The sequence below is a fragment of the Bombus vosnesenskii genome, unplaced genomic scaffold, assembly GCF_011952255.1.
Source record: "Bombus vosnesenskii isolate JDL3184/JDL3185 unplaced genomic scaffold, Bvos_JDL3184-5_v1.1 scf7180000013265, whole genome shotgun sequence".
NCBI lineage: Eukaryota > Metazoa > Arthropoda > Insecta > Hymenoptera > Apidae > Bombus > Bombus vosnesenskii.
The window spans coordinates 3,154,411-3,166,364 of record NW_022882925.1 but is presented as its reverse complement, the minus strand read 5'-3'; the positions used below and the strand labels follow the sequence as shown (position 1 = coordinate 3,166,364).

The following is an 11,954-nucleotide window of genomic DNA, read 5'->3' as shown; positions in this document are numbered from 1 at the left end:
TTCGATCATTTAAAAATAATTATTATTATTCAAATGTTCGAAATTTGAAGAACAAGTTTTTTATTCGTACTTGTCTTCATTTCATATTCCATAAGTTTTAAACAATGGCACTAATTCTAATTTAATAAAATAATTACTTCCTTTGTTTAAATATACAATAACTTACATCTATTGTATCAAAAATTGTTTACACTAGATAGAAAATTACGTAAATTAAAGATTAATATTTTGTTAGACAAGAATAGAGGAGAAAATTCCTCTCTAATGAAAACTATGAAATTATGTCGCTTGCATTGAAAAGTTAACCATAGTCGTTATACCTGTGAATTTGTAAATTGTATACAGCTGTACAAGTGTAGTTCTTGTGTGCAAATTTATCTGATTCAAAGAGAAAAGTTGTTATCTTTCATTTAGTAAGAGAAATTTATTCTGCTTTTATTTATATTTTATAGTTTAAAAGTATATTTAACAACTTCATACAATCTGATTATGTCACGTATACTTTATTGTGACATTTGACAATAAGTGATAATACATTTGATAATAGTCCAAGTATTATATGTTTATTATAAATATTTATAAAAAATGCCATTATAGAGAGTAATTATTAATATAACGATATATAATGTTTATTTTGTTATCTATTTATTATTAAAAAGATAACGAATATTTATGGCTTTAGCTGTATAACCTCTCAAAGTAGTTCATTAATCACTTGTGGATATTATTCCAATCAATCAATTCAAACACAATTAATTTGTAGAATTTTCAATGGCCCATGATAAAAAAGCTGTAAGACGAAGTCGATCACGTGAACGCGATCGCGAACGTGAAAGAGAGCGAGAACGTCGAGATAGAAGACGTTCAAGAAGTAGATCAAAGGATCGGAAAAAAGATAGGAAACGTTCAAGATCGCGTGAAAGATCAAGGGAAAGGGATAGATCACGTGAAAAAGATAGAGATAGATCAAGAGAAAGGCGAGAATTTAAAGACAAATCAAAGGATGACAAAAAGCGTAAACCAAGTCCTATATTTGTCATAGAAGACGAAAGTAAGAAAGAGAACAAAACTGAACCAAAGAAAGAGGAGGAGGAAACTGATGAAAAATCAAAGCTTCCTCCAAAGAAAGAACCATTAAGTTTAGAAGAATTATTAGCTAAGAAAAAGGCAGAAGAAGAAGCACGTGCTAAACCAAAGTTTCTAACTAAAGAAGAACGTACTGCTTTAGCATTACAAAAACGACAAGAAGAAGTTGAAGCAATAAGAAAACAACAGGAGGATATACGTAAATCTTTTCATAGCGAAAATGTTGGGAAAGATAAGGAGTGGGATGAGAGAGACAGGTATATATATATATATAAAATATTTATTTACATAAATTAAATTCATAAAATAACAATTTATATTTCATTACAACTTTTCAAATAGACGTAGAGATGGTCAGCGTACAAGAGAGGATGAAATTAAAGACAAGGATAAAGAGAAAGAAGTAGAAGCTATTAAGGAACGCTATTTAGGATTAGTGAAGAAAAAACGACGTGTTAGAAGATTAAATGACAGAAAATTTGTATTTGACTGGGATACCTCAGAAGACACATCTGTTGACTATAACAATATATACAAGGAAAGGCATCAGGTACAATTTTTTGGTAGAGGAAACTTTGCTGGAATAGATATTAAAGCACAAAAACGAGATCAAAGTAAATTTTATGGAGAATTACTAGAAAAACGAAGAACAGAAGCTGAAAAGGAACAGGAAAAGTATGTATCTTTTCCTAAAAGTACAATTTATTTATGTAAAAATATACAATTTTTTCATGAATTTATATGTTCTTCTTTTCTAGAATGCGATTAAAGAAAGTGAAGAGAAAAGAAGAGAAGCAAAAGTGGGATGACAGACATTGGTCAGAGAAAGCTCTTCATGAAATGACAGAAAGAGATTGGCGTATATTCAGAGAGGATTATAATATTACAATAAAAGGAGGACGTATACCTGATCCAATTAGATCATGGAAAGAATCAGGATTTCCAAAAGAAATTCTTGATATCATTGATAAAGTGGGATATAAAGATTTAACACCTATACAGAGACAAGCTATTCCCATAGGACTTCAGAATCGCGATATTATTGGAGTTGCTGAAACTGGATCTGGAAAAACACTAGCATTTTTAATTCCATTACTACTATGGATTACTAGTTTACCAAAAATTGAAAGATTAGAAGAAGCAGATCAAGGTCCTTACAGCATAATTTTAGCACCAACTCGGTATGTTTATTATCTATATTTTTAATCCTTTTAATTTACCAGTAAGTACTCTATAAATTACATTTTACCAGGGAGTTGGCTCAACAAATTGAAGAAGAGACTAATAAATTTGGACAACCATTGGGTATAAGAACAGTTGTAGTTGTAGGTGGCCTCTCAAGAGAAGAACAAGGATTCAGGTTGAGAATGGGATGCGAGGTACTATTTTTATATATTTATAATGTAAAAAACCATTTCCTACATCTTAAATTAACTTCTATTATTACAGATTGTTATAGCCACACCAGGACGATTAATTGATGTATTAGAAAACCGATACTTAGTTTTAAACCAGTGTACTTATATTGTATTGGATGAAGCTGATAGAATGATAGATATGGGTTTTGAGCCAGGTATGTTCTTCAAACTACTAATTCATCTTGTGTATAAGGTAAGTAAATATTAATTATCACAATCATCAATTTTTAGATGTCCAAAAAATTCTGGAATATATGCCAGTTACAAATCTAAAACCAGACAACGAGGATGCTGAAAACGAAGAAAAACTTTTAGCTAATTACAATACAAAGAAAAAATATAGACAAGTAAGAAATAATATTTAATATTACATTTTATCTAAATCCAAATATATATAATGAACAAATTTATTGTCTTTCTAGACTGTTATGTTTACAGCAACAATGCCACCTGCAGTAGAACGATTAGCTAGAACGTATTTAAGGCGACCTGCTGTTGTATACATCGGCAGCGTAGGAAAACCGACGGAAAGAACAGAACAAATTGTGCATATAATGGGTGAAGCTGATAAGCGTAAGAAATTAATGGAAATACTTAGCAGAGGAGTTGAACCACCAGTCATCATATTCGTTAATCAAAAGAAGGGAGCTGATGTTCTTGCAAGAGGTTTAGAGAAACTGGGCGTACGTTTGAGTTTTAAATATTATATAATATCCTAAATTCAGCAAGAACATATCCTATTTGTATTGTAAAACTCGACATGTGGTGCAATATTTTATTTCATTTTTCAGTATAATGCTTGCACTCTTCATGGTGGTAAAGGACAAGAACAAAGAGAATATGCACTTGCTTCTCTGAAAAGTGGTAGTAAAGATATTTTGGTTGCCACTGATGTGGCAGGCCGTGGTATTGATATTAAAGATGTGTCTATGGTCATTAATTATGATATGGCTAAGACTATAGAAGGTAAATATATATTATTAAAAGAAATCGAATTGTGTGGACAGGAATATATGTTACTTTTCACGTGTTTGTAGACTACACGCATCGTATTGGTAGAACTGGACGTGCTGGAAAAGCTGGTCTTGCCATTTCATTCTGTACCAAAGACGATAGTCATCTGTTCTACGATCTGAAGCAAACTATTCTTGCAAGTCCTATATCTACTTGTCCACCTGAATTACTAAATCATCCAGATGCTCAACATAAACCTGGAACAGTGGTTACAAAAAAACGTCGAGAAGAGAAAATATTTGCCTAAAAAGAAAAAAAAATTTATTTGTAAGTATTTGTTTACAACTATCATGTACATTTATTTCTTATACGCAAGTACATATTTTCTCATAGAAAATAAGTAGAATATGGACAAAGTATATATGTAACAGAAAAGTAAAATAGATAAAAATATAAATACATACATTTTAGGAAAATAATTTTTATTATTATTACAAATCAGTTTATGCAAATTAAAAAGTTGCTAATATGTATATTTTAGGATTACAATTAAAAAATAAGTGTCTTCAACTATCGTTTCAAAAAAATGAATATATTTATTTTACATGTATTGTACTCTTAGATAATTTTAAAAATATACATGTTTTCATTTATTTAGTGTTGTTAAATTAATTTATTTTCTTATTTACCAAATAACTATAGTCAAGGAAGCGGGGCAGGTGGAGGAGTATAGTCTCCATCGACTTTACACTCTTCATCCCAATTATCTGGAATCATTGGTTTTAAAATCTGTACTAACTGTTCAAGAGGACATACTGTTGTACACCCAGGAACATTCAGAGGATATAGTTTATGTTCAGTGCTATTTTTTAAAAACATCTAAAAAGGATAGAATGTAAACCAGTAATAAAAATGACTTTTACATTTAAGATTTTTTATGCTATAATTTACCTGAACATTCCATCCACCGTTTTTTTCATGCAACTCAATCATTACCATAATATTATAATGTGGCATTTGATTGTTCCATACATGCATAAGATCCATTAAAGTTACAATAGTACTGTCATGACCAACATACATAAACATTTTTCTTTCTTCAGGTTTTAAAATATTATTTTTTTTCGCTAACATATCGCTAACAATCTTTTTTAGAAAAGGTCCTCCTTTAAGTTTCTTAAGATCATCATTATACACATTAAGTTGAAAATCGTATAATGTAAGCGGTATTAGTTTATCAGGATAATAATCTTTAGTCCACTCGGGAAGAGTCAAATTCATATGTTTCTAAAGCAATCAATTTGCGTTATTAATGCAATTTTTATAATGTATAATTTCCCATTTTTGTTAGAAAATCAATACAAACCTCTGCTGTTAAAGTTCCGTAAAGTGAACTCACATCACCGGGAGTTGAAATCACCATACCTGTTAAATTCGTCAATTCTTTGTAGAGTTGTTTATTTTCGTCTTGAATTCGTTGAACTTCTGACAAGTTCGTAATTGTATGTCGTAATTTAGTATATTTTGGACATGTATCCCATATTAACATTAACTAAAAATATAAAATTATATAAATATATAATTATTTAAATATTTAAATAAAATGTGTACCCTATCTTCCGAACGTGGTTGGTAAAATAAGGTAACAGGTTGCCAAGCTAAATCACGTTTAAAAGACTGTTTCTCAGTTGGTTTCCACAAAGCTGCTGCTTCTAACATGGCAGACATTTTTGTACGGTCAACAGCAGTGGATTGCAAGTAAAATATGTTAGGGCTATAAGTTGGACCCAAAAAATTATTGTACTGTTTCCTTAAGAAAACACCTTGATTGTATTGATTTCTTCTTCCTTCCTATAGAAGATTACTTATGTTAATAATAAAAATGTTGATATAGTAATAGAAATCGTATAAAGCATTACATTTGTTAATTGACCCCAACCATAAGGCTCCATGGAATTATTGATATAAGGATCATTTGGATAAGTGTCTTGTGGTGCTCTGTCTCCATGCCTCATTACCTGAAAGTTTATTGCCATAGTTAGAAATTCCATATCTTTATTATGGATTATGTGATAACATTAATCAAATTGCAAACAAATTTAGCTCAAATATGGAAGAAAAACAGAAATGTTCTTTTTCATTTGATTTTTTTATATTTACCACTGTTACTAGTCGAAGGGTATCACTTTCAATATCTTTATTATCTTCATCATTACTTGTCTCAACATTTTCAACTAGTGTAGGCAATTCTAGAAGATAAGAACATATGATACTTTAAATTATTATTTCAAGGACATTCTGAAACTAAACACTCAAACATTAGAAATAGTCACAATTGCAGAAATATCAATAAATTGCAATATTTTTCATGTTTTTTGTCACGTTTAAAGACAAACACATATTCGTTCACAATTTGATACGCGATATTTGGAAATTTACGAAATGTGATTCGCATATGTACAAAAAAAGATTACCTAAAGTTAAGCAGATAACACTCAGGAAAAGAAAGAGTTTAAAAACAATCATTATCAAATTATAATTTTTTTTTCTAAGATTTCTATTGACACCTGAACTTCCGCGAGCTATTCTATAAACAGAACGAAAACATATTGGTGCTTAAACAAGTATCAGCAAATGAATCCTTTGTCCCCACCAAGTGAAAATTGGTATTATACGGTATAATGTTACTTCCAAAAAGTCTATGTTGTATACTCAAATATCCAACATTTATTTCATTCATATTAACTATACTATATAAGTGTAGAATATTCCCCGCGCGTACTTCAGATACTTCACGTATCGTTATCACTTCGTGAAACCTAAAAAGAGGGCATAAATTAGTAATATGTTAAAAGAAAATCCTACAATTATTTTTTAACAAACTAAATATTTTTGGTGAAATTGCGAATACGAAGTACTGTTTTCACTAATTTACTTTAATGAAGTTTAGTCAGCGAATTTTTAACGTCGTTTGAATTTTGCACAAATAATATATACATTTGAAGGAAGTACAAAGAAAACTATGCGTTGTTATGCAATAAGCACATTGACTTGCAATAATTTCTATTGTCATGTTATACTATCTTATTCTTGAATTTCATGTTTTATAAAGAACATGTACTAATAAAAATATATTGTAATATATTCTTGAAAGTGAACAGTATGAAATTAGAACAGTTTAAAAATATTAGAATATATATATTGTATGTATATATTGTATAGAATATATTGTATGAATTGCATCGAAGCGTTTGAGTAAAAGATGTAGTTCTCGGGTGCTGTGGATTTGATCTTACAAATCCAATACTCGAAACCGATACTAACTCGTTTTTAATGAAATGCAAATGTAATAATGTCATTATGGTAACCGTTAAACACTGCTGGCTATAAGAAAATATTTTAAAAAACATTTTGTACATAATAGAATCGATACTCAAACATGCGAAAAAAAACATCATTGTCAAATTTATTAGAAAAGTATGCGGATAATGTTAATAATTGACAATTGTATTGTACAATTGATAATAATTAGTGATAGTAGATACTTATGTAATTCTTGATTAGCAATTGTCACCTTCACCTTGACCGTAGTTAATGACTATTTCTTGGTGTTAATATTTTACGAACGTTAAAAATGACTTTTCAAAATGCTAATGTTTGAGAAAACGAAACAAGAAAAGAGAAATATTAATCAGAATATTCCTTTAAAGTTTAAATACATTTTCAAAGAAAATGAAAGTTCAAAGACTGAAGAAGATAAATTAAAATGATATGCTCATTATAAAAGGAGTACCGATCGAAAAATTATACTTTTGAAATTTTGTTCATTGTAGTATTATTATATCAACATATGTAGGAAAACGAAAAATACATTAATGCGAGGATATAACAAATGTTAAAGAAATCATTGCATTTGAATCCGAGAAACCTTGCCTACTCTCATTTTAGTGGAATTTGTCTACTACATCAGTCTCTTGTCATTTTTTATTGTCAAGGCAACGACATAATCAACCAGGATATTCATTCGTTTTACCGAAATATCTTCCAACCGCGTTATCCTCTGAACAAGTTTTTATAGGCATCTACGAGGATTGATTTCCCTCAGCGCGATCCGAAAATTCTTAATCGCTAAGTAGAAACCTTTAAAATCAAAGTTACGTATGCAAGCGTCTTCGTGAAGTTAAGAATCATCAGAAACATCGAAGACGTGATTTCACTGAAAGGACCTGGACCTGTAGATACAAAAACCGCTTCAGCCGTGGATCGCATAAACGAGGGTAGTCAAACGGCGGTGTCGAAACCCCGGAAATCCCGTCGCAAGAAGCCAAAAAACGCTACAGCCAATTCCAAGGTCTTTTTTTAAACTCTTTGATCTATTATTTTTCAATCTTCAATTCTTAAATTATTTGTTGATCGAGTTCATTCCCGTTAACTTCTTTCGATATATATAATACGAACGATAAATATAATATATATAATATATTACAATACAATAAAAAGATTTGTTTCTCAATATAACATTTATAAAAATGGTTAGTGGAGTTGAAGAACGTCTATCTTTCTTTCATTTTTTATTAATTAATATTTAGATGATTTTTATTATATCTTATTAATTAAAGGCAAAAGCTATGTCAACTCCTTGCGGCGAATTTCGAAAGGAGATCCAAAAGTGTAATGTCCAAGCTGGAGCACAGGTGATGAATCAACAACCATGTTCCATACCAACAATTCAAAATCAAACTACCTCGGCGGCACCGATGCGACCTAGATCTGTCTATACAGCGCATAGTTATCATGCACAGACAGATGAAACTAATTTCCAGGTACTTTACATAATAATTAACATGGTTACTAATTATTAAAGGTGATCTTCATTCTTTAAAATAATTTATCTTTCTTCTTTAGCGATATAGTGAATTTCCCAAGTACTTTGAAGCACCACCGTCGGAGCAATGGGGTGGATTAGCCGGTACAACTGCATTTTCTAATTCAACAGCACTTTGGCGACAACCACGAAATTCTAAAACCATTGCACCATATTATGAAGAGACATGTCTCTACGCAGAAAACTGGAGAGAACATGATACCGATGCTGCTATTGTAGCTACACCGCATGGTACAATTTCATTGAGACTTCACAACAGAATTCGGGTTGATATGACGATCGATCGTGCAGTTAGAGTAATTAATTTTAAGGTATCTTCTTTTTTCTATAACACAATAATTTTTATAACACAATTCCTGTTTCAAGCAAATCTGAATACCATAATTAAGCCATCTATGTAAAAACAACATAATACAAATTCATAGTAATGCAGTAACACAAACGGAAAGCAATCTCTAATACCTACATGATTATTATCTGAATTGCATTTATCGTCAGCGTAGAATAATATTGTACTATCGTTGAGCGGTTCTGGAGCGGCTGCTGCATTACTCCATCCAAATGGAAGAATATATCAATATGGATCAAGAGTTGAAATCCTGGCCCATGACGCCCATGGCAATAACAAGTCAGTGGTATCTATAACATTATTAAAGTATCATTAACAAGTATTATTATCCTCATCAGATATGCGAAGATGTGGTATAAAGGGGTGAGCTTTACTTCAGAGCAGTGTGCTCTAGTTTATTTAGTTGATACGGCAGGGACAAGAACAACTACGGATTCATTTTCAGATATGGGTCAGGTATGAAAAACAGATATCATTGTATAAACTGTATAACTGTACTAAAAGGAAATGTTTAACTTTTAGGACTTTTCTCTTAGTGTTTTTTACTCTCGTTCTCGACATGGTGCAGCATGCTTACAAGAAGCTGCAGCAGCTTTAAGTGCTGCTCAATACTGGTTAACTAATGAGGGTGTAGAAAATTGGATCATTAATAATGTTAGAGTTTCACAAACACCTGATGGTCTTGTCAGGTAATTTTATCCATGAAAATTGTAAGAAAAAGTCATTTATACAATAGCGCAACAGTCAATAAGCACATAAATTTTTATTTATTAGGATTGCACGAAATAGTAACAAATACCAATTACGAACATCGCCTAGTAATGGAACAGCTTCATTAACAACACCATTTTTACATTGTACGGCATCTCTTGGTCAAACTTCCCATCTTTTTGTGCGTCGTGGTGAGCGACGTATGCATTATGATGGAACTAGTTTTATTGTACGAAACGCAGGTCACAGTGCTGGATTCGATGATAACAATCAATTGAAAGTTTATTAAGAAAATTTGACATGAACTTATTATCGTAAGCTTTAGAAATGTTTATTGGCGGCAATAATAACACTTACATTCAGTATATAGATTTAATTTTAATGCCGTAAATATACATAAAGCTACATGAAAATGAAAAGTTACATCTTTGAAAATTAATCTCTGATAAAGTAACTTCTTCACGAAATCTATAATACATTTTACTCAGTTTTTAAGTTTAGAAATTTAATCCATTTTAAAGACGTTTAGCCATTTAATTGAATTGTCTTTACTTAAAGTCTGTGCAAAACACAGTTACAGTAAGGTAGAGTACAATATATTCTACAAAAAGTTTTCTTAAAATTTAGAATGATTGATATTTCCACTGACTTGTTCCTTGTACTTATTTTGTATACTTCCCAATAAAACACAATTATCAAATATCATTTAGTCGTTATGGCTTTTACATAAATTATGAACATGCGCGTACTGTATTCCATACTATTATAAAATAATACACTTACGTATGAAAGATGTATACTTCATATCTTTTTCTTTGCTGTTATGAATCTATTGGTAACTCCGAATATGAATCATCACTTTCTAATGCTTCACCTTCTTCAGATTCACTTTCAGGTTCAATACCATCAATTAATGGTCGCATTTTGCGTTTGACAGGCCCTCTTCTAGAATATTGAAACATGATACAATACAATTTAATAAATATACAATAAGTGTATTATTTGTACAAATGTACATACGATTGAAATTTTGTATGTTCATTTGAAGATTGTCCTTTTAAAGTAGAACAAGATGGTTTTTCAAAATCAATTGTATTTTTCTGTTGATCCCTTCTCTGTTCTTCAAACTCTTGAATATCATTAATGATTTCCTGTGCTATATTTGAATTAAATAATTTTAAACTAGCATCTGATAGATTTATTAATTTTGATGCTTCTTTCTTCTGTTCATAAGCTTTACTAAGTTCATTAATTTTTGACAATATTTGATTCTTGTCACTTAAATCTTTTAGTGTTGGCAATATAGAATATGGATTAAAACACTGTGAATTCTTTACAATATATGGTTTTTCCATACCATACTAGAAATACAAAATTATATACGATATATACATATAATTCACAAGCACTATTTATATATATTTAAGAGTTTTCATCAAATTTACCTCTGAATCAAAAAGACAGAAATGAAATGCATTACTTTCAATTAGTTTACACAATATATAATTAGCATCTAAATGTTCTGCTTCTTTTATTTCTGCATGAAGTTCCAAAATACTTTTCCAATCATCTAGTTTAATTTTAATTCTAAATTGATCTATTGGCATTTTGAAGTATATTCCATATAAAAGATATAATCCTCCAATACGTTCTTTAAAACGAGGAGGTAGAAGAATAAATTGTTTACATATATGTAATGCTTCTTCGCAAAATTCTAATAGCTCCAAAAAGGATGGACGGCCCCTAGAAATATAGAGAAAAGATTTATGCAATTTTAAACAATTTATTATTTACTTCAATGATTCCAAATGCATATTCGAAATAAGATTATGGCAAAATTAACCATAACAATTAAATTTAGTGAGATTTAATCTCAACTTACGCAAAGACCAGTGAAAACTTCATTGCTTTCCAGATATCGCAAAAAGTTTCAAATCTAATGTTATCTGCACGTTCAAAACGAGTAATTAATTGTTCGCAATCTTCTTTGAAGCCGTTCATAAACAATGATTTGTTTGTTGCCATTTCAGATCTTGGTAACACAGCTATTATTATATTTAATGAGTACGACAATAAAAGGAATATTTTCTTAAAGACTATAAATTATTATCTTAACCTTCTTTGATACGAACTTCAACTTTTTTGTATTTGAAAACACTTCATCAACATACAGCATTACTTCAAGTTATGTGTGATGGAAGATGTACATTATGACCGCTGCTATCCCCTCCATTTCTTGGAACTGCCTTCGTGGAGCATACACTATTATACATATACTATACCACATACATATATACATGCATGAATACTAACATAGTACGCACCCTTGCACTATGACTTATGACCAATTTCGGCCCCGAATTGTGATTAGGACGCAAGATATATCATAATTTGCATGTGACATATGTATAACACCTGTGAATGTTCATAGACAGTTTATTTAAAAAATGACATAAAAAGGAAAATAAGACGAGTTTTAAAAAAATAATGACTAACTGATCACAGTATATTGCGAAAATTGCAATACTTTTTTTTATTATTATTACAATTT

At 30.3% G+C, this 11,954-nt stretch overlaps 4 protein-coding genes across 15 annotated transcripts; 2 read left to right on the top strand and 2 right to left on the bottom strand.

Annotated features, from left to right (window-relative positions):
• The first annotated feature begins 259 nt into the window (after positions 1–259).
• On the top strand, positions 260–4,387 carry LOC117243334 (probable ATP-dependent RNA helicase DDX23). Of its 2 annotated transcripts, none has more exons than XM_033510712.1 (10): positions 260–413; positions 764–1,343; positions 1,429–1,761; positions 1,845–2,267; positions 2,339–2,465; positions 2,536–2,659; positions 2,736–2,851; positions 2,927–3,187; positions 3,296–3,470; positions 3,542–3,765. In XM_033510712.1, the coding sequence occupies exons 2-10, from the start codon at positions 772–774 to the stop codon at positions 3,763–3,765; spliced, it is 2,355 nt and encodes a 784-aa protein (XP_033366603.1). In that variant the 5' UTR covers positions 260–413; positions 764–771. The 2 variants fall into 2 exon arrangements, with proteins under 2 accessions (XP_033366603.1, XP_033366602.1); XM_033510711.1 differs by lacking the exon at positions 260–413 and adding an exon at positions 4,161–4,387 and having other exon boundaries at positions 772–1,343; positions 3,542–3,785.
• Positions 4,122–8,946, bottom strand: LOC117243362 (testicular acid phosphatase homolog). Of its 7 annotated transcripts, none has more exons than XM_033510784.1 (8): positions 8,810–8,946; positions 6,241–6,277; positions 5,619–5,707; positions 5,378–5,476; positions 5,070–5,309; positions 4,825–5,010; positions 4,410–4,745; positions 4,122–4,337 (listed from the first exon to the last, which is right to left on the bottom strand). In XM_033510784.1, the coding sequence occupies exons 4-8, from the start codon at positions 5,471–5,473 to the stop codon at positions 4,161–4,163; spliced, it is 1,035 nt and encodes a 344-aa protein (XP_033366675.1). In that variant the 5' UTR covers positions 5,474–5,476; positions 5,619–5,707; positions 6,241–6,277; positions 8,810–8,946; the 3' UTR covers positions 4,122–4,160. The 7 variants fall into 7 exon arrangements, with proteins under 7 accessions (XP_033366675.1, XP_033366677.1, XP_033366676.1 ...); XM_033510786.1 differs by having other exon boundaries at positions 5,398–5,476; XM_033510785.1 differs by lacking the exon at positions 6,241–6,277 and having other exon boundaries at positions 8,810–8,944.
• Positions 7,591–9,881, top strand: LOC117243384 (the record flags this gene model as incomplete). The annotated part of the gene is made up of 7 exons (XM_033510823.1): positions 7,591–7,809; positions 8,078–8,281; positions 8,364–8,654; positions 8,847–8,971; positions 9,031–9,148; positions 9,215–9,381; positions 9,467–9,881. Coding segments are annotated over 7 exons (1,350 nt in total), but the record flags the coding sequence as incomplete, so codon positions are not given.
• Positions 8,810–11,634, bottom strand: LOC117243372 (snRNA-activating protein complex subunit 1). 5 transcript variants are annotated; one of them, XM_033510801.1, is made up of 6 exons: positions 11,536–11,634; positions 11,286–11,448; positions 10,849–11,146; positions 10,424–10,764; positions 10,187–10,348; positions 8,810–8,982 (listed from the first exon to the last, which is right to left on the bottom strand). In XM_033510801.1, the coding sequence occupies exons 2-5, from the start codon at positions 11,426–11,428 to the stop codon at positions 10,225–10,227; spliced, it is 906 nt and encodes a 301-aa protein (XP_033366692.1). In that variant the 5' UTR covers positions 11,429–11,448; positions 11,536–11,634; the 3' UTR covers positions 8,810–8,982; positions 10,187–10,224. The 5 variants fall into 5 exon arrangements, with proteins under 5 accessions (XP_033366692.1, XP_033366691.1, XP_033366694.1 ...); XM_033510800.1 differs by having other exon boundaries at positions 11,520–11,628; XM_033510803.1 differs by having other exon boundaries at positions 10,187–10,345; positions 11,286–11,631.
• Positions 11,635–11,954: the final 320 nt, after the last annotated feature.